General features: G+C 41.0%; 1 protein-coding gene across 5 annotated transcripts in view; it reads left to right on the top strand.

The window, feature by feature from the left end:
* HAO1 (hydroxyacid oxidase 1) overlaps positions 1-20,824 on the top strand; it is a 62,634-nt gene that overhangs the window by 8,421 nt on the left and 33,389 nt on the right. For 4 of the 5 annotated variants that reach the window (XM_073003108.2, XM_073003116.2, XM_073003104.2 and 1 more), the window contains exon 2: positions 8,334-8,485. The exons of the other annotated variant lie outside the window; for it this stretch is intronic. In XM_073003108.2, the coding sequence (XP_072859209.2) occupies positions 8,353-8,485 (133 nt within the window). In that variant the 5' untranslated portion in view covers positions 8,334-8,352. The remainder of the gene's footprint in view (positions 1-8,333; positions 8,486-20,824) is intronic. 5 annotated transcript variants of the gene reach the window in all.

Here is a 20,824-nt window from a genome sequence, read left to right as displayed (position 1 = left end):
GAGAAAGGGCCTTTTCAGCAGCTGCCCCCAGATTGTGGAACATCATCCCAATTGAGATTTGTCTGGTGCCGACATTGATGACATTTTGGTGCCAGGTCAAAACCTTCCTGTTCCAGAAGGCTTTTATTGGTGTGACAGCCATCCTCAAACCTCAATGAGTGGTTGCTACTTTACTTCAAAAACCTCTGCTTTCACCAACTTATCCTTAAAAAAAAATCATAAAAGGACAAGTGTAACTTTGAAAACAAAAACTGGTTTATTGATTACAAAAATAAGAATGATAAATCACGGGTAAAGAATCAATTAATCAATCACTGTTAATCAACACTGGCTCACACAGACTATTTCTCCACTGACAGGCTCACTCACTCACTCTAACTACTAATCCCTTTAAACTCTCAGCTCAAACTCTCAATTTGCTCTCTCAAACACCATACACACCCCTTTATATCCCAGCTCCTCCCCCTTTAGCACCACCTTCCATCCCCTCATTGGCTGCTATTCGACTGCCCAGCTGTGACGGACAGGTTTAGGACCTTGATACTTGGCAGAACGTTTACTCCCAACTAGTTCTACCCGTGTCACCCGTGCGAGCCAGGAGGTGAGGCTGAGGAGCCTGATGTTGAGGGAGGCCCGGAAAGAAAGAACTAGAAACCGGGCTTTCTCGGTGGTGGCTCCTCGTCTCTGGAATAACCTACCTCCGGAGATTCGCGCTGCACCCTCGCTGGGTACTTTTAAGAACCAACTAAAAACATGGATGTATAGGCAGGCCTTCTCTTCCAGTTAATTCCTGTCCTCTTTCCTTTTTTTCTCTTTATTTGATTTATTTTTATTTTTCCCATCTTATAGAATCATTTAATTAATTAATCGTTATAAATTTTTTTAGAACTTGTTATCCTTATGTTGTAAGCCGCCTAGAGTGGTCGAAATGACTAGATAGGCGAGGTATAAATACAATAAATAAATAAATTTTAATTGAAATAATATCAACTGTGGGTCCTGATGGCAATTTTTATAGTATATATTTTAATTGTTTATCTTTTTTACTGTATTTTAATTGTTGTAAGCCACCCAGAGATCTTTCAGTAATGTGGGCAGCATATAAGTTAAGCAGGTCACAGAAATTAACTAGAATGCCAAATAGGCCCTACCTTGCATAAATCCATTTTTGCTAGTGCTTTCTTGAAGACAGATGTAGACAGAGGTGAGTCTGATGTGTCCATACTATCAGGCGCAGAGGGAAGAGGGTGTAACATAAAAATTGTATATATGCGGCTAGCCTACTTACTAACGTTTAATGTTACCATTATTCCTTTTCCACTTGGCAAGTGACAGTCCTTCTTGCCTTTTCTCTAGTAGTCTTCTCCCCCTGGTTTATTCTAGTGAAGAGAAACTATAGACATGCAGGGCTGTATGTTTTCCTTTTACTTCCAAAGAGTCTATACAAGGAGAAAAAAAACATGCAGAGGTGTGCACACAAAGTTGCCCTCCTAAACTGCCATACCAAGGAGCTGATTCCTCAGGTAGTTATAGTGGTGTCTGATTCCATATGGTCAACAGTAACTGAGCCTGGCAATAACAAGTTACCAATAACAATATTATCTTGAACACTTTTTGAAAACAACGATGGTTTATCTTTCTGTGCTGGGAGACTACTTTTTAAAAACACGACAAAGTGCTCTCTGTAATTTTAAAGACTTTTAAAAAGTCATCTTAGATGATGTCCGAATTTCCCACTTTCTGAGCAATAGCTTCATAGTGTAGCATAAAAAGAAAGTTGTACTGCATGCACTCTGAGGGTAATTGAGAATTCCAAAGTAATGTAGAGTAGAATGACACTTCGCATCTGCCCTGCATTTGTGTGGGCTAATTCAAGTATGTTCCCATCAGTATCCCACCACTACTGGAGACTAGAATCTACAGCCTTTCTTTTGGCTCCTTATTTTCTGATCTGTAAGGCAGAGGAATGATTGAAGGGCCATATCTTACAACCCAGGCCAAACTTGTTTACTGTGCTTAGAATGTTAATTGCCATAAGAGTTCAGATGTTATAAACATTGGAAATTTGAGGAGAAAATTACTGGAAAATATGTTTTTTCTTCCTGGACTTGATCCATTTCTTTTTTCTCCTCTTGTTTCTTGACTTTTGCCATCTTGTATTATATATGTTACTTATACTGTATACTGTTTTAATGTGTTTTAACTTATGTAAGCCGCCCCGAGTAGACGTTGTCTAGAGGGGCGGGGTAAAAATCGAATAAATAAATAAATAAATAAATAAATAAATAAATAAATAAATAAATAAATAAATAAATAAATAAATAAATAAATAAATAAATTATAAGATTGTTTGTTTAAAATATTTTTACCCCACCTTTCTCCTTAAAAAGGAACCAAGGCGGCTTACATCATTTAAAAGACAGCATTTAAATTCTAAAAACAGTAATAATCATAAGTATACAAATATTAAAAAGGAATATGCCAGTCACTGAGGGAAAGCTTGTTTGAAGAGAAAGGTCTTTGCCTGCTTGTGGAAGAACAGCAAAGATGGGGCCAGTCTGGCCCCCTGTGGGAGGGAGTTCCAAAGTCTGGGAGACACAACAGAGAAAAGTCTCTCCAGTGTCCCCACAAAACGCACCTGTGAAGGTGGTGGGACTGAGAGAAAGGCCTCTCCTGGTGATCTTAACACCCCAGCAGGATCATAATGGGAGACACGGTCTTTGAGGTAGTTTAGTTCCAAGCTATTTAGGGCTTTATAGGTTAGAAGCAGCACTTTGAACTGAGCCTGGAAACAGATCAGCAGCCAACGGAGTTGCTGTAACAGGTTATGTGATGCCTTGCAACCAATCCCAGTCTACAATCTGGCTGCCGCACTTTGGACCCAAAACTATTGAACTAGCTAATCTGAGGCACAGAAGCTTCTGAACCTGGAAATGACATATGGTAGCAAGTAGGAAATTCTTTATTTTTTAAATTCTCTATATACTGAGTTCTGTTTCTCTGACAGAGCATTATCATTATCTAGAAGAATGGGGAAAAAGAAATATTTCTGACTTATTTGATGAGCTGTGTTTCCTGGAATAAAGAAAATAGGAATTAAAACTCTGGCTTAATAGAGTTGAAATATTTACAGTTCAGTATGGTTTCTCATCACTGACTAAAGTAATGTTCTCAAAGGCGTCACTTTTCCACTTGATCATGGCAAGGCAACTACCAGATACACAAGAAATGGCCAAGAATAAACAACACACTGGGCTCAAGGAATCCATTTACAGATCTGTGCAAGAATGCAGCCAGAAAATGGGAAGGGTGTAACATTAATTAAAATTTGCATTTCAAATTGTTTAATATTCATGAGTCTCCATCTGGTGAGAAAATTTTTTTTGCCCATTGTCATTCAGTCTCCTTAAAAACTGACCACAGCCCCTGTTTTAATCCTAATGAAAACACTAGTAGCAAAGTGTTTCACTGCAAATCCCACCTTAGTTTGAAAAAGTGAAGGAAGAATAGTCACAGAATTCATGGCTTCTCTCTCTCTCATTCTTTCTCTCTCTCTCTCTCTCTCTCTCTCTCTCTCTCCTGTTAAAAATTTTTTTGGTGATCCCATTGAGCGTATAGAACTATAGAAATGCTGAACCAAGAGAAAAGTTCAACAGATTTACTGATGTTTCACTACCTGTTTTTAGCACTCCCTGAAATAATTACCTCCCTTCTTTCCTGTAGTATCATGGCATTTCTGAGAGAGACTAATCTCCTTAACTACAATTAAGAACTTCCGAGATTAAATAAACCAAGTTAATGTATTCTCGAAGGCTTTCACAGCCGGTATCTGGTGGTTGTTGTGGGATTTTTCAGGCTCTTTGACCATGTTCTGAAGGTTGTTTTTCCTAACATTGTGCCAGTCTCTGTGGCAGGCATCTTCAGAGGACAGGAGTCAGAACACTGTGCTCTGTTGCAATTTGTTTGGATAGTTCTTCAACAAAAAAGAAGAAAGTTTAAAACTCAACAAAGCCTGGCTCCCAGCACTGAAAAATACAGCCTGCAAAAGGTCAACGAACTCTATCCAGCTACAAGGACCAGTGATCGCTGCACACAAAAGACCAGCTAACGACACCCATCAATCACAGTGACAGATAATCTCTCCCTTTAAGCACAACAATACACCCACAACAAAAAACACACTGATTACCACAATCACCCATCTCCTGAGAAGGACAAAAGCTGATCCCACAGCTATAAATACTCAACTATCCAAACAAACTGCACCAGAGCACAGAGTTCTGACTCCTGTCCTCTGAAGATGCCGGCCACAGAGACTGGAGAAACGTTAGGAAGAACAACCTTCAGAACACGGCCAAAGAGCCTGAAAAACCCACAATAACCATCAAACCAAGTTAATGGTTGCTGAATTGTAATGTTCACTGTCTATGTCTTCCACCACAGATTCCGATGCTTGTAGTGCCACAAAATATATCAAGCACCACATGATATTTGGGGTATTAAATATTCTTATGGCTGGCAAGATGGATGAATATCACTTCTGTGTTTTTTCCTATCTCTCCCATAAACCAGTGGCTACATTTAAGTTGATTTAATATGAAATTGGATTTGTGAGGTGTTTGAGTTATTATGCACAGAGGGGCTGAAATCTAGTAGTAAGAAGTTACAATGCAGAACACGGATATCATCAGCCATGGTTCTTTTTCAGGAATTAAAAGTTTCCAATCGCCATCCTCTAAATGTTCCCTTGGGACCTCTTTAATTGTGTAGAAGTCATTGGGACCTTCAGGCTGATGGGAAGTCTTTAATTTCTAAAACTTGCTGCTCAGATGATTTTATTGCTGTTGGTGATTTTCAGAAATCCAAGATTCTGCCTTTATTCCACAGCTCTCTTCCTAGCCTTTTCCCCCCGTGGTATACACCATGGGATTTCTGAAGTAAATAATAAACGATGGACATGCTCAGAGAGAAGGATGTTGTCTTTGATGTATCCTGGCCCCTGATCTCTTATGGCTTTATAGGCAAGAACCAGCATGTTAAATTGGGCCCAGAAATTATCTGGAAATTTGTGCAATTGATGTAGGTGTAAGTGCAGTTGCTAAAGTACACTGAAACATAACCAGACTATGGCATTGTGTATGTGCATTCTCATCACTTTCCAAACACTTTCCAGGGAATATCTCATTTTCAGCATTCATAAGTAATGAAACTGAAAGTGATTAGGGCAAAGATCATTCTGGTCTGATCTATTTTCATATAGAATGGGTGCAATTGCTACACTACCCAGGGGTAATGGTGGATCCAGAAGGTCTCCCAGGTTGTGGACTGGAACCTTCACGTGGAGCCAAAATTCCTACCACACTCCCAGTCTTGACAATCAGAACCTTTAGGCTGTTTAGAACAGCTTACATTCAATCCATCATTGCATCCAGGCAACAGTTGAGTATAAAATGGTACGGTCCAAACCCAGAACCCTTGATGGCTTGTCTCAATGGTTCCAGTTAAAGTTAAACAAAAACAAATAGAATAAAATAGAGGCCTCTCTCCTGAGTAGTAGGTCCCCACTACTACCTTCTGGAAGTGTTCAGTTGAATAAGACTGGAATGGCATTATTTAGTATCATATTAGCTAAACATCCAGAAGGATACTATAGAGTATAGACAGTGGAACTGAAAGTACCTAAGAAGTCCAGCAAAACCATCAGGGACCAATCTACTCTGTTCAGGTCCTGGCATTGGATGTTTATCAAGAAAACCAAGTCTATTAGTGTCCCAAGATTAAGCTGTAGCCCAGGTTAGAAAGGATCTAAACACCCCACTCCAGGACAACCCAGAGAAATGAGTTGCTACCACCTCCTCTTTGATCTCACTTGAAAGATGAGAGACTGGCCAAAGATTATTTAGGATTATGGGACCCAGTTATATGACTATGGCAATGCCTTCCCACTTGGCTGCTGGAAAAGAATATTTTAGGTCCCCAAACTAATGCTGGTGTCAGTGTTTTTTTATAACAATTGGTTAATATGCTGTTTTGAAGCCACCACACCACCTACACAAGAGACCATCCAGTTGCTTTCCTGTTTCCAAGTTAATGTGAGAGAACTTTAAAGATTGACCTCCGATATTTCTGTTCTTGGCAGACAGACGTCTGTGCCAAAGTTGAATCGGGTCAGATCTCTTTTTAGGAAATGGATTTTGTGACAAGGTCATGGTGCTTGTGGCCTAATATCACAACACTCAAGGAAATCAATGTAAAAACTCTTCTTGGAGCTTTTTAAATTACAGTGAGAGAAAATAATCAAACCACTGATAATCAGTTCTGACACATTGTATCCCTGACATTCGAAAAGCCTTTAGAAAAGAAACTGCCATTCGCTGATAAAGCCTAGGACCCCATGACAGCTTGTTTATTGAAGTTGATCACGCAAGCCATGTCATTGCTTCCCTGCAGCTGAGTGTGAATAAGGTCATTGAAACAAGATTTGCCTAGCTTTGAGGCTGTGCTAAGAAAGAGTTCAACATTTCTACAAGTGCATTATAAGCAATCAGTGGTTTATTCATAGTGACTTCAATAACAGTGACTTAATGTGGTTTGATTAGTTTACCAATTCAGATGAATGGAGTGGCTGTGTCTTTGGGGGGAGTTTAAAACTGTTGGCAGGGAGGGTGTATCAGGGGAGGTCACTAATAGGGTGCGTTGTTCCTGAGTGTAAAAGATCTTTATCAGAGAATCAATGGTGATTACTTCCATCACAATTGTGGTGATTAGGGTGTGACTGGTTGAAAATGGCCCAGATGGTTGGATTAATGCATGTAATGACACAGGAAACCATTGAACCTATTGTCTTTATTAAGGCATTCGAGACTGTGTTGAACTTCCTGATGTGTTTATGCTCAGTAGCTTCCCTTTGGAATCTGTCCTTGAAATTTACTTGTTCGAGAACTGCAACTCTGAGGTCAGAGAGAGTGTTCAGGGGCAAAGTGTTTGCCCATTGGTTTCTGAGTTTTTCTATTTCTGATGTCCATTTTTTTTGCCAATTTAGTCTCTTATGTTTGTCCAATATAAAATGCAGTCAGGGCACAAAATTGGACAATCAGAAATAGTCAAATGATGGCATATAATCATACTGAGGGATAGGTGAGTGTATGAGATCTTGATTTTCATCACCACCTATTGTCTCTTCAAGATCACCCAGGACCAATACAGCCTCCTCTGACACAACTTCCCTGGCAACAGCTTTAAACTCGTCCCGGAGACACAATTACCCAATTCATCTGAAGAATTGTGCTAAGACACATGAAAGCTTATGAAAAATAAAAACTAGTTTGTCTTAAAGATGCTACAAGACTTCTAGTTTCTCTTTTTGTATAATAGACTGACGCAGCTATTGGCTAGATTACTTTTTACCTGCTCTGTAAAACACAGTATAGGATATAATTGTTCCATTATTTAGATATCACTTTAAACCCTTTTTGGCCTAACGGCTGAATGCAATATAAGTTTTCAGGAGCCACATTCTACTGGGGATGGGGCCAGGTAGCAAACAGGTAGGACCAAAGACGTAGGTTAAAGTTCATATTGTCAGAACGTAAGCCTTTCTTACTAGTATTTTGACATTTCAGAGTGGGTAGGGAGCCCATATTAAATCAAGGAAACCACCAAGTGATGCTCTCATGAGGAAGTAAGACTGGTCATCTGGAGAAGCCCAGAGGAACCCCAAGAGGGCCAGATTCAGCCTCAGGGCTTGAGGTTACTCCCCCCACCCTACAGCCTGAATAAAATAGGCCAACACTGCCAATCAATGAGGTTTATTGGGTTTTTTTCAATTTTAGCACAGTTCCTATTGTTGATGCTGTTGGAAAGAACAAGGCAATAGGATGGTGGTTCCCAACCTTGGGTAACCCAGGTGTACTTGGATTGCAACTCCCAGAAGCCTTCACCAACAGCTGTGCTGGCCAGGATTTCTGAGAGTTGCAGCCCAAGAACACCTGGGGTCCCCAAGTTTGAGAAGCCCTGCATTTGAACCTGGACATTTAGCATTGACAAAGTAGTTAATAACGTAACTTGTATTTCATTCTGCACCTGGCAAAAGCTGGAAGTGAAACATTGGTGAAGGAGTTCTTTTTTAAATGCTCAGATCCATGCACTTCATGGCCAAGTTTACAAGAAAGTAAAAGCAAAATACCTATGCCAGAGAGCTTTATGACCCAAAGTTTCACGTTTCATCTGGTCTGAATAAGAACAGGGAACTTCAACATATTGTGCTTGCACCATGAGTCTTGTGTTAATGGTAATAATCTAGTCATCAGGTTCTCCATTTCCATCTGTGCCAGATTAAAACTGTATCCCCGGATGCTGAGGAATGTGTCTGTCCTCGATCTGTCAACTTCCGTCTTGGGACAGAGAGTCAGCATGCCAATATGCGTTGCGGCAACGGCCATGCAGTGCATGGCTCATGCAGATGGGGAAATTGCTACGGCCAGAGGTAAGCCACCACAAAAGAAACCCATACTAAGAGAAAACAATAGTGGATTATATATCGTTGTATATTAAACTCTGAAATGTACTTTTCCTGTTTAAGAAGATCTGAACCTCTGCAGATTTGGTTTGCTAAACCTGTTGTCTTCTTGCATATGAAACAGCAAAATGTAGCAGTGGGAAGGAAGGAGGTAGTTACCAGGGCTTTCTTCATATTAAATACTGTCCTTTGGGTTCCTTCCTTCCTTCCTTCCTTCCTTCCTTCCTTCCTTCCTTCCTTCCTTCCTTCCTTCCTTCCTTCCATTCATCATTTCTTTCTTTCTTTCTTTCTTTCTTCCTTCCTTCCTTCCTTCCTTCCTTCCTTCCTTCCTTCCTTCCTTCCTTCCATTCATCATTTCTTTCTTTCTTTCTTTCTTTCTTTCTTTCTTTCTTTCTTTCTTTCTTTCTTTCTTTCTTTCTTTCTTTCTTTCTTTCTTTCTTTCTTTCTTTCTTTCTGAGATACGATCTGAATGATTTGTTCCCAAAAATACTGATGCCAGTGAGCATGAGAGCTGCATAGCTGATAGAGAACCAAACAGCTGTTCCAACAAATAGATGACAAAAGCCTTATTGATGTGCCTAAGTTTGGTCAAAGTGTAATGCCACCAATGGAGCTCTTCTAGTGTGGCCTCCTTGTACTGTGTCAAGACTTCCTAATCATGTGCTGTCGAGTCAATTCTGACTTATTGTGACCCTTTTCTGGGTTTTCTGGGTAGAGGATACACAGAAGTGGTTCACCATTCCCTTCTTCTGGGGGCTCACTGGGACTTGGCAGCTTGCCCAGGGCCACACAGGCTGGCTCTGCTCACAGGAGGTACAGGGGGGAGTTGAATTGCCAACCACTGGCTCCTCAGCCAGATACCTAAACCAGATATCCATCTAGCCTGGTGAAACAAATCCACAGCTACTTCTAGTAGCTGTCTATGATCATTGTGTTTAGATTGGTTTCCTGCATTGCTTTCAGTTCCCCAACTGACTCATACCCTTCCTTCATCAACTGGTGAAGCAATATATGAGGGAGATCTGCTTATTGGTGTTATTTGTGGGATAACACAGAGATGGCTGGATTGGTATGTGATCATAATGATTACTGTACAGAAAATTCCTTTAGAAAAGTATTTTGGAGTAGAAGAAATGTCAAAGAAATTCTAATAGATGAGTTTCAGGATTTCTTGCACTTAGCCTTATTATGTGGCAGCTGAGGAAAGTGGCTACATGTCGTGCCTTTAACTCTACAGTTATCTCTGTGGCAGCCAGCCTTCTCTCCAGCTTCCTACACTTTGATTAAGGCACAGGGCTTGATAGTTTCCATCAACTGGGATGGAGGTGAATGGGAGTGGAGGAGATATTATGGTACACCATTGGTCTCACCCTTCCCTTAGGGCTTGGCCCTCCCTCCAACTTGCTACAGGGCTTAAACGCAACCAGCTGTGTTGCACTGTTAGCATCTATGGGAGAAACAAGGACCGAACCTTGAAGAATGACAACTAGCACTGAATCAAGTTTGCTCAGAATTACCAAGGAGAATTCTAGGTGTATTAAGGGAAGATAAGGGGAGAAAATTGCAGAATTAATTAAAAATAGCCTGGAAGATCTATTGGAGATAGATCAGGTGTATAAATTGTTTTCAGGTGACACAAGGGATGGCAGAATGTTTAGAGAGATAGAAACAAGAATTTATTTATTTATTTTATTTTATTTTATTTATATCCTGCGTAAGACAAATAAGAGAAGGAGTTACTTAGAAAGATGAAAAGGGGAAAATATTAAGGTGGCCCTCAACGTTGAAGGCATGTATATACCTAACGTCTGAAATTGTAAAGGGGCATATCTTATATGTTAAAAAAGGGAATTAAACAGAAATAAGGGATCACTAATCAAGGTAAAGGCATAGCATGGTGGTTCTTAAGGTAAATTGAAGCTAGATATAAGGATGGGGCAAAACAAATAGTACTTTATGAATATACAGTAGATATGATATTGATATGGATGGTAGAAAATGTGGAGATAGAAATAGCTAAACAATTATATAAAGAAAATCTGTATAAAATGCTTTAGATAACATCTATTATTTGTTAGGAACCTACTCAGTTATTATTGGTATAAAATATAAAGTTTGCCAATTAAATCACCTCAAAATTATATAGATTTGGAACTGGATTTACTTTTATTAGGTATGTTATTAGATTTTTGAGAACATGATGTATACAATGAAAGCAATATTATGATAGAAACCAATATTGTATACTAAAATACACACATGAATGGTTTAAATGTTTAAAAAATGTATAGATTTTAAAGGGACAACTAAGAAGACACCAAGATGCAAAAAAACAAATAATTATAAGCAAACCATGTAGCACAATGTTTAACAAGCAAGAATTGAATGTAGATAGATTGAAAAACTAATAACATGTTTTTTAAAAAAGTTTGCTCAGAATTAGAGATGGTGGCTGGTGATGATCTATGGTTAGCTACAAACCACAAACCACCATGAACCTATTGGAAATCCAAACTGAACTGTTTGATAGAGTCTTCATTTTTTTAACTCCCACAGAAATACAAGACCATTTTATAGAATTATTTTCAACATTTTTCTCCTCCTCCTTTTTCTCATGGTTTTTTGACTCCTTGTCGCTGCCAGCTCCACCACCACCATCACCACTACCAGAACCAAGAAGGCCTCTACGTAGAGGCCATTACAAAGGAAGCAAAATGGTGACCACTGGCACAGTTGCAGTGCCAGTGTGCCAAAAAACAAAAAAGGGGGGGAGAAAATATTTGGAGTGAAAAAGAGCAAAGCTTTTAGTCTCCATATCTGAAAAACTGTAGGATAATTTCTCCCTTCCTTGGAGAACTTATCTTCCAGGATCACTTCCCAGAAATAGGGTGGAGAATTTCAAAAGGCAGTTGGGGAGCAAATATTTCTTTCTTTGTTTATGTCAGAAACACTATAGTACTATTAACACATATATCAGGTGCTTTTCACCCAACGATGGGCAGCGTTAAGAACATTTGGGGAGACTAACGTCAACTTTCCTATGTACATGTTGAGGGGCATAGAGTACACTGACATAGGTGTGGTGTTATCTGTTCTTCCCTGCACTCATAGAGAACTGTGTCAGTGTGAAAAAGGCATATTCTTTGGTTCACTGTAGTTCTGGCAGCTCCAGTCCACAGCCGATGAAGTGACTTCCAAGTAATCCAGTTCCTTGCGTGACCAGGTTCTAGACTGTCCTGGGTTTCCATACATTTTAAGAGATGAGTAGTTCTTGCTTTCCACATCATAGTCCTGGCAGTTTCTGCTGTTCCTTTAATATCCATTGTGGACTTAAAAATATTTATCTGTGTTTGTTTCCCGTTTACTGCCACCTCCTGCAATGTTGCTAAAAGCATGTCTAAAGGCAGTGGCTTTGTTCAAGTAAAGACATCCTTAATTCAAAAAATGTCCTTATTCTGCCACCTCCTCTGAATATGTGCATGGATATGAAAATGGAGAACAATATGAGATAGGAGAAGACAGGGAGGTGAGAAATGCCAGAACATGCCCCAGAGGTTGACAGAATGTCAACATCATCACATAGAAAATATTTAATATTTTTGTTGTTGTTTAGTCGTTAAGTCATGTCCGACTCTTCATGACCTCATGGACCAGAGCACGCCAGGCCCTCCTGTCTTCCACTGCCTCCCAGAGTTGGGTTAAATTCATGTTGGTAGCTTCAATGATACTGTCCAGCCATCTTGTCCTCTGTCGTCCCCTTCTCCTCTTTCCTTCCTAATAAAGAGTGCATAGAGTTTGTGGAAGACTCAGCAGTAGATATGTATACCATTGTCAAATGGTTGGAAGCAAAAATCAATCTAAAAGGAAAGCTATCTTTTGTGTTTCAGAAAACACAGCTAAGTTTCAGCCCATATAAGGAAGCATTATGACTTCACACAAGGATGGGAGGGGCTCTGCCACAGCTGAGCAGGATGGCAGGGGGAGGGACCAACCAGCTGACCTGAGTAGCTGCTGCAGATGGGACCTGCTTGTCAGCCTCACCATACAGCTATGTTCAGGTCTTCACCACAGACAGAGAAGTTCATGTGTAAATACAGCTCCCAAGGGACACCTCTGGCATGAATAGTTCAGCTAGTTCTTCAGGTTCTGGTGTTTGTGTGTTCAGTTGCTCCCACTTTTATATTCACTCTGCTTTACTCTTTGTTTGTTGTTTAGTCATTAAGTCATGTCCAACTCTTTGTGACCCCATGGACCAGAGCACGCCAGGCCCTCCTGTCTTCCACTGCCTCCCGGAGTTGTGTCAAATTCATGTTGGTAACTTCTGTGACACTCTCCAACCATCTCATCCTCTGTCATCCCTTTCTCCTCTTGCCTTCACACTTTCCCAACATCAGGGGCTTTTCCAGGGAATCTTCTCTTCTCGTGAGATGGCCAAAGTATTGGAGCCTCAGCTTCAGGATCTGTCCTTCCAGTGAGCACTCAGGGCTGATTTATATTTTAGCTGTAAGCAAACTGGGAAGCATGATGAATGACATGGATAGTTTTTCAGTTTCACCTGAGAGTTCCATACTCAGCCATACAGAGAGTCAGACCATCACTGAGTATCAGGTGTATCACTTCTTAACTTGAAAGGTTATCAAGTGTAGCTTGAGGTTGGGGAAGTTTCCAGATATTTGCTATCTGTTATTTTAGAGTAAGGCATTGTTGCCTATATCTATACACTGCCATAGAATCCATTACCACTGTGAGTCCTCAATTATACATTCCCGGAGACATGCAACAGCAAAAAAGTTAACTGCACACAGGTTGCCCAGGGTTTTCTAGGAACAGAGTCCTTAGAAGTATTCTACTGTTTCTTTCTTCTGGGGTGCTCTGAAACTGTGCAGCTTGCCCAGGAGAAAAACCAAATGGTGTGGAATCACACCTCTGGCCTCTGCAGCCATGGACCCAACTTACTGAGCTATCCAGCCAGCTGGCAGGATGAGCATGAGGATAAACAGAATATCAGTGTGCCAGCCCAAGTTCCTTGGATGAAGGGTGCATAACAGAATTAGCATTCATGTAACCAGGCCCTGGTGTTTTATCTGTTGTCAAGTTGCATCTGACTTAAGATGATCATGACAATGTTTTTAGGGGGATACCCAGTGTGGCATAGTCAATAGAGTGATGGATTAAGATGTAGGAGGCCTGGGTTTGATTCCCCATTCAGCCCTGGAAACTCACTCGGGCACTGATAAAACCACTTACCTTGAAAGCTCTATTAAGGTTGCTATAAGTCGGGACGTGGTGGTGCTGTGGGCTAAACCGTTGAAGCCTGTGCTGCATGATCAGAAGACCAGCAGTCGTAAGATCGAATCCACGTGACGGTGTGAGCTCCTGTCGCTTTGTCCCAGCTCCTCGCCAACCTAGCAGTTCAAAAGCATGCAAGTGCGAGAAGATAAATAGGTACCACTTCGGTGGAAAGGTAAAACAGTGTTCCCTAGTCATGCTGGCCACGTGGCAACGGAAACTGTCTTCGGACAAGCACTGGCTCTATGGCTTGAAAACAGGATGAGCACCGCCCCCTAGAGTCGGACACGACTGGACTAAAAATGTCAAGGGGAACCTTTACCTTTAAGCCGATTCTGATTTGGCAACATGGTTTTCAAGATATGTGAGATATCTGAGGACTGGTTTTACCATTGCTACCCTATAGTGAGTTTCCATGGGCAAGTAGAAAACTGAACTAAGATTCCCTAAGTTGTGGTCCATTAGTGTATCTCCTATATTATGCTGGTTCTCAATCCAGTCCTTAGATACTAGCAATTTGGGTTGGAGTGGGGGAGATCTTCTTCAATTGGCTTACTGTATCTTAGTTTTAAGCCAATTGAAGAAGATCTCCCCCACTCCAACCCAAATTGCTAGTATCTAAGGACCGGATTGAGAACCAGCATATTATAGGAGATACACTGATATATTCTTTTAACCCCAGTTGTTTTTCTGTCACGGAACAAGAAACAGCAGCATGTCTAACCAAGTGGAGTATATACTTGTACAATCTCTCACAGAGAAGCTTAATAGAAGAACAGGGTTTTCAATTTGTAACATAATGACTCTCAATGTCTTTAAATTAGATGATTCCCTAATTAGAAACAAGAGGGCTTGTTTCTAATTGGGGAATTGTCTAATCTAAAAAAAACATATAATTCAGTGCCTGCTGGTGCTCCCCAGAAGTAGTATTGCTTCAAATGTTCTGCATCTGAAGTATCCAGTCACACTTACTTCAACCCCAGATTCAAGATGGGTTTTACATACTAATGAGCCTACAGAGAGCAAGGCAGAGTATTTAAACGGGGATAGGTTAGAAGACTTTGGCACTTAAGGAGGATAGTGATTATTTTAGGCAGATGAAAGCCTTTGAATTTATTTTTTTTTAAAGTCAATATTCAACTTATGTTTCATTCTGATGCTGCTGGCATTATAAACAGAGATCTTTGGGCTTGGTGGTGGGAATATTCTTGAAGGAAGTTTTGGTTGATTCCTTTTAATTAGCAGAGCATAAAGTACAAAAAGCCAGCTGCAACAAAGGGGGAGCATGAAGGAGAAAAGCTAAAAGCCCCAGCTTCCCCTCAGCAACCTCCTTTTTTTCTCATGGTGACTAGCCCTTTGCAAATAAAATCACTCCACAAGTAGCTAAAATAGAGAAAGAGAAAACTCTTTACTTATAGTTGTGAAACTTCATTTACACTCAGAAGAATAAAAGGAAAGAAAAATGGAGTCTCCGCCATGTGGAAGAATGTCCTCCACACTTGCTGCATGTTTGGAGGTCAGGAAGGAGAGAGAAAGACAAACAAAACAACAGAAGGAAATGAACAGGAAGAGGTAGTGGGGGTCTTGCCTCAAGCCTGGGGACTTTGTTAATTAATTAGTAGCAAAGCATACAGTAGTTACATTAGACTGGGAAGCCTCCTTCCCATTGAAATACTGTGTTAGGCTGCATGCAAGATTGTTGTTTTCTCCAACTGATATAAAATGGTAGATTTTCTTTCCCTTTTCCTCAAAAAGAAAGCTAGGTCAGGATAGCTCTGCTCTGTCCTTATACAGTCCAAAGCATCCTGAAAGGTAATATAAATTTTGCTTCATTTGGCCTCTTCATCTGGCTACTTCAGCTACAGGATTTTTTCTTTAAAAAAGAGGGGGAAACGTGGTTCTTTTTCACCATCTGAAAATAGGGATGGGCGATACTTTTATCAGACTACTAAAATGTCACTGATAGAAGATAACTTTCAAGCCCTGCAAGAATCTTCATCAGGATAGGTGCCACAGAGCTAGGGGTAATATGGTAGAAGCCTAAAGTTGAAAAATTCATTGCCAATTTAAGAACCAGGCTCTCCTCGTTTAAAGTTGTATATCAGGAAAAAAGTTCTTAACTGTTAGAATAGTACGGCAATGGAACTGATTACCTCGCGAGGTGGTGAGTGCTCCAACACTGCAGGCATTAAAGAGAAAGTTTGACAAGCACCTGGCAGAGATCTTTTGATTTGTATTCCTGCACTGAGCAGGGGGTTGGACTCGATGGCCTTATAGGCCCCTTCTGACTTCATTATTCAATGATTCTATGAAAGTATATTCCAATATAGAATTCCCAATTTGTACAATCAGCTCAGGCAAACAGGTTTCAAGTCTAACTTAAAGGGATGTAGATTTAATTTTCATTCCAAATCTTGATGGCCAAGGAATGCCCATCACTCAGCACCTCATATCCTTCCCTACATTGAAGCAAGTGACTTATTTCTGGTTGGGAACGTGAATCATGGAAAAACCTATATCAGACAAGTGCAAATAAATTTAGTTTATACACTAAGTAAGTCAGTCAGAGTCAAGTGAGAAGTACTAGCTAATGATTGGAAGAAGATGTTATTCTCAGTTCACTACAGTTTTGCTTGGTCAATGGTACATGTCTTTGCTTGGTTGTGGATAGTCCTCTAAGCAGCTATTCAGGGAATCTTCGATAGTCCAATAGTCAAGAAAAAAACCCATGTGTTCCTTGTACACTATTGGGGAGCAGGGGAAGAAAGTAGGTAGTAAAATCTTTCAAACAGTGGCTAATTACTGAGCCCTGGCAATCGAGGGGTGTCATATGTGATTGGAAGCCCTTTGGCCACCAATACTGAGAAGGACAATTAAGAGCGCAGTTACACGGGGTGGAAACTGTATTTGAACCAGATTTAGCATGTTTGAAATTAATTTTTAAAAGGGTGACTGCATGCCACACATGGAAGCATGGATTGTTTTGCTTGGGAAGCATGTTTGTTTTGAAAGCAAGGTAATTTACTTGGCTATGAGAGGGTCATTTTAAATCACTTGTGAAATTAATTTATGTTCAGTTGTCTTGGTATACGTTAATGTGTGTGTTGGCATAAATTGTGTCTGTGGGGTTTGCTACTCACTAGTGTTCCTTCTGTGCTCCCTTTCCTTCTCTGTCCCCTGTGTGTATTTGTGTCTCTCCTTTGAAATCTTAGAGCTGCTAATCTACTCAAAATATATCTGGTCAGTTTCAGCCCCAACTAGTGGTTCTGTTCTCCCTCTCCTTCTCCATCCCCCTGTGTGTGTGTGTGTGTGTGTGTGTGTGTGTGTGTGTGTGTGTGTGTGTGTGTGTGTGTGTGTGTGTGTGTGTGTGAGAGAGAGAGAGAGAGAGAGAGAGAGAGAAAGTATATGTATCTCCCTCCTTCATAAGTCTAATAAATGTCTGTAGACAATTTCATCCCTACCTCTGTGTTTCCCTCCTTTTTTTTCATCTGTCATCCTGTACTAGTGCTATGCAGATTGCAAGATTAAAAAATAAAAATAAAAAGAACACCATGGCAGATAGTGGCTGTGAGAGGAAGTCAGCATGAGGATGGATAGTGGAAACAGGACAAAGCCTCAAATGCAAAGTTTCTAAAAGCCCATGTATCCCCCCCTCAACCGACAGACACTTTAAAAACATTAAACATTTTCCCAAGAGGGCATACATGCTGAACCAGAAAAAAAATGTGATTACCACATGACTTTAAACTGAAATCAAAAACTCTGTCCATCATCTGATTTATTTCAAGATAATGTCACTGTGCCCTAATTCTGCATCACCTGAGGTAAAACCTGATATCTGTTACCCTGAGCTCATTCTACAAAGTTGGAGACTTCATTTTAAAACATAGGTCAAACATGGAAAGCCATGATTTTGGAAATGTTCTGTTACTTTGTCATCCTCACTCTCAGCTCTGTAATGCCCAGCATGATGAAGGGTTGAGCTGACTTGAAAGGCGAGCTTCTTCTTGTGAGAGGTTAGGAATCTCTTTTTAAAACCTCCAAGCCTTTTTTGAACTTGAGACAGATAAGAAGTTCAAGCGCCTAATCAGCTGGCTCCCTCTAGTGGCCATCTGAAGCCAATGTGCCATGAGTGCGAGTCTGTGACTTGCTTAAAATGTAGTTTTGTTATAACTGACCAAATATGTCAACGTTGACATTTTAGAAGGTAAATTAGTGCTCAGGTTGACACCTTGTGTGTTATGTTACATGTATTGTCTCCTCTCTCTCTCTCTCTCTCTGACACACACACACAAACAAACTTTCACCTTTCTATCCACTACTGTAGTGTTTGTTTCCCCATGAATGAGAAAGTACTAAAGTATGTTTGTAGCTCACTTCATGTCTGCTTCATTTTTTGAAAACAAACGTTCTAATCGGAGGGGAGGCGCAGAATTAGCCCTTTTAGCTCCTGGTGCTTTGACTTCAGATATACCACACACCTTCTCTTCCCTTCACACACTTTGTCTTTAATTAAAAACATCAAAACTATTTGCTTACATCCCACATACATCTCCACGTGCAAAAGGAAAGGATAATGGTTTAGTCCAGAGTCGTTTTGGAACAACTGTACAAACCTCAAGGGGTGGGGGGAGTCCTTCTTGTTCTGCTCCTGCTCTGCAAGTAAGGTATTTCCGAGGACTTGGAAATTCCTTGTTGAGGTGTTCCGTCATGTCAAGACAGCCTAACTCAATAAAAGCAAGGAATTAAGTGACTATTCTTCACACTCCTAGTCTGCTTCCACTATAGTTTGATGTTGTAGTGGTACTTGCTGTAAGTAGAAGCCCAACAATATCTGGTTGCCTTGCATGCTAACTCTTCTTGCTTCCAGTGCTGCTTCTCTGCCTTCACCCAGATGAGTTGCGTCACGGTGTGGCTACATTGGAGAGCTGAATCAGAATAATTCAGCTTTGTCACAATTTGATTCACAGACTCTATTATGTCTGAAATTACAAACGGTGTTCTCACAGGAACTGTGGATAGATTTGGGAGTTCACTCTTCATGTTAATTGCAATGCAAAAGTCGCATTCCAGCCTACAACTGCCCTGTTCCTTGTTTCCTTCCTGGTCCCACCTTTGCTGATCCTTTAATGGTTTGCAGCCAGGAGGAGTCCCGTACCCCAGAGCAAGAGTGAAAGAAAGGGGAGGAGGTCCAGCCAAAAGCCCTGTGAATTCCTGCTGATGTTTTCTGTGCCTGCCCTCCTGCCTAATTGTCCACTGGAAGCTGAGAGACAGCTGTTATAACTTCAAAGTGAGATTCCCCATGGGCGAATCTCATCAGGGGTCTGGTGAGAAGCAAAGAGAGAGCCTCCGAGACACATTTAACATTAGAACTGGGTCTAAACACTTTGTGTTCCTGCCCTGGGCATTCTACCCTCGCAGGGAAGATAGTTGATAGGCTGTATGTAGAGTGGTTCCCAGAGTTACGATTGGTGAGAGGACCTTTTCAAAAGCTGAAGATGCAGGATGGACACCAAACTTTTTTTCCACTTCATCTAAAGCTAACCACACCTCTGCTGAAAGCACTTGGAAGTCACCGCTGTCAGCATAAGAGAGGTTCCACAGAAAGATGGGTTAGGGACAGCTTAGTTTACCTCAGATGGAAGTTGGAGAGACCCAATGGGTAGGTGTGTCTTACTCATTTGCTCAGCCACGTATCAGGGATGGAGGGAATCCATGGTTATTTAGGAAGTAAATTAGCTGAGGATTTGCTGTTATTAAGCAGACATTCCACAGGGTGGCGCTCTAATACCTTTAATATAAACGGAAAGCCTATTCATTTATTATCATCCTCTTTGCAATAATGAAGATCATTTGGGAGAGAGAGTTCTGGTTGAATCAGTTGTACGTTCCCTGCCCAGCAGGGTGACAAAAGATGCTTAAAGACGAGTATATTTGCAAGTGGGGTACTGTATTTGAATGACTGGGATAAAAAGAGCTGGAAATACACAGGAGAATAATGCTCCATCGCCACGGCCAACATTACCACATGTATGCTGCTGAAGCAGTTCCATTTGCTGCCGCTCCATGCATGAATGCAATGCCAGAAATATACTGATTGTGTGGGCTGGTTGCCGTTATGTGGCAGATTCCGGTAAAATGTTGTAGTCCTTGGATCAGTTCTGGTGGTTATTCAATACAAGAAATGGCCTTCTGCTGAAGGAGAGTGTTGGCCAGTGTGGTTGACATGAATTGGCAGAAGCTTTCCGGAGTTTCAGGCAAATTTTTTTCTGTGAGAAGCAGGATGAATGAGTGTTTGTTGTGGGTGGTAGTATCTCTTAATATACTCCACTGTGCTTGTCCTGGAGAACTTGAGTCCGAGTTATACTCATTCATCCTATGGTGAAGTCTTCGCTTTTCTACCAGGCAAATCCTGACTTCTCGGGTGGCGTAAATGACTGTAGACTAGCACTGAGAGTCATCAAAGGATTCAATAAATATGCCCGAACATGGGGGTTGCCATATTTCTTTCCTTTGGGTGTGTGTCCTGATGTTTTCCACGTTGGGATCACGATGTCCTCTTCCCAGAAGGTCCGTCATCTCCATCCTCTGACCTGGTCTTTCCTCATGCCCTTGCTTCTCTTTCCTGCACCTCCTGGCGTGTTCTCTTTCACTTGCCATTATTGCGGGGCCCACCGGCCATCATTCTTGGAAAACCTGTTCCTGCCTAGGATAGATCTACCTCCTTCGCTTAATTTGTTATTTCTGTTCTGCTATTTCTTTTTTTTTTTTGTGAGTTATAGCCAAGATTGGGAGCTCAAACAAGCGAGGCAGATGGGTGTCCTGGTGCCGCTTTAAAGAAGGACTTGAGTGAGGAAACACAAAATGCGCAGGGCCTGCTGTGTTTCATGCACTGGAAGGCTGACACTTTTAAATATGTCAAGGCTGAGATGGGAAGCTGGAGAGCCCTTGTACGGTCCGTTTCTTTGTTTATTATAGTTATAGGCTGATTCGCTTAATGCTGATGACTACTCTAAA

The sequence above is a fragment of the Pogona vitticeps genome, chromosome 1, assembly GCF_051106095.1.
Source record: "Pogona vitticeps strain Pit_001003342236 chromosome 1, PviZW2.1, whole genome shotgun sequence".
Taxonomy (NCBI): Eukaryota; Metazoa; Chordata; class Lepidosauria; order Squamata; family Agamidae; genus Pogona; species Pogona vitticeps.
This window is presented reverse-complemented; position numbering and strand designations above follow the sequence as displayed.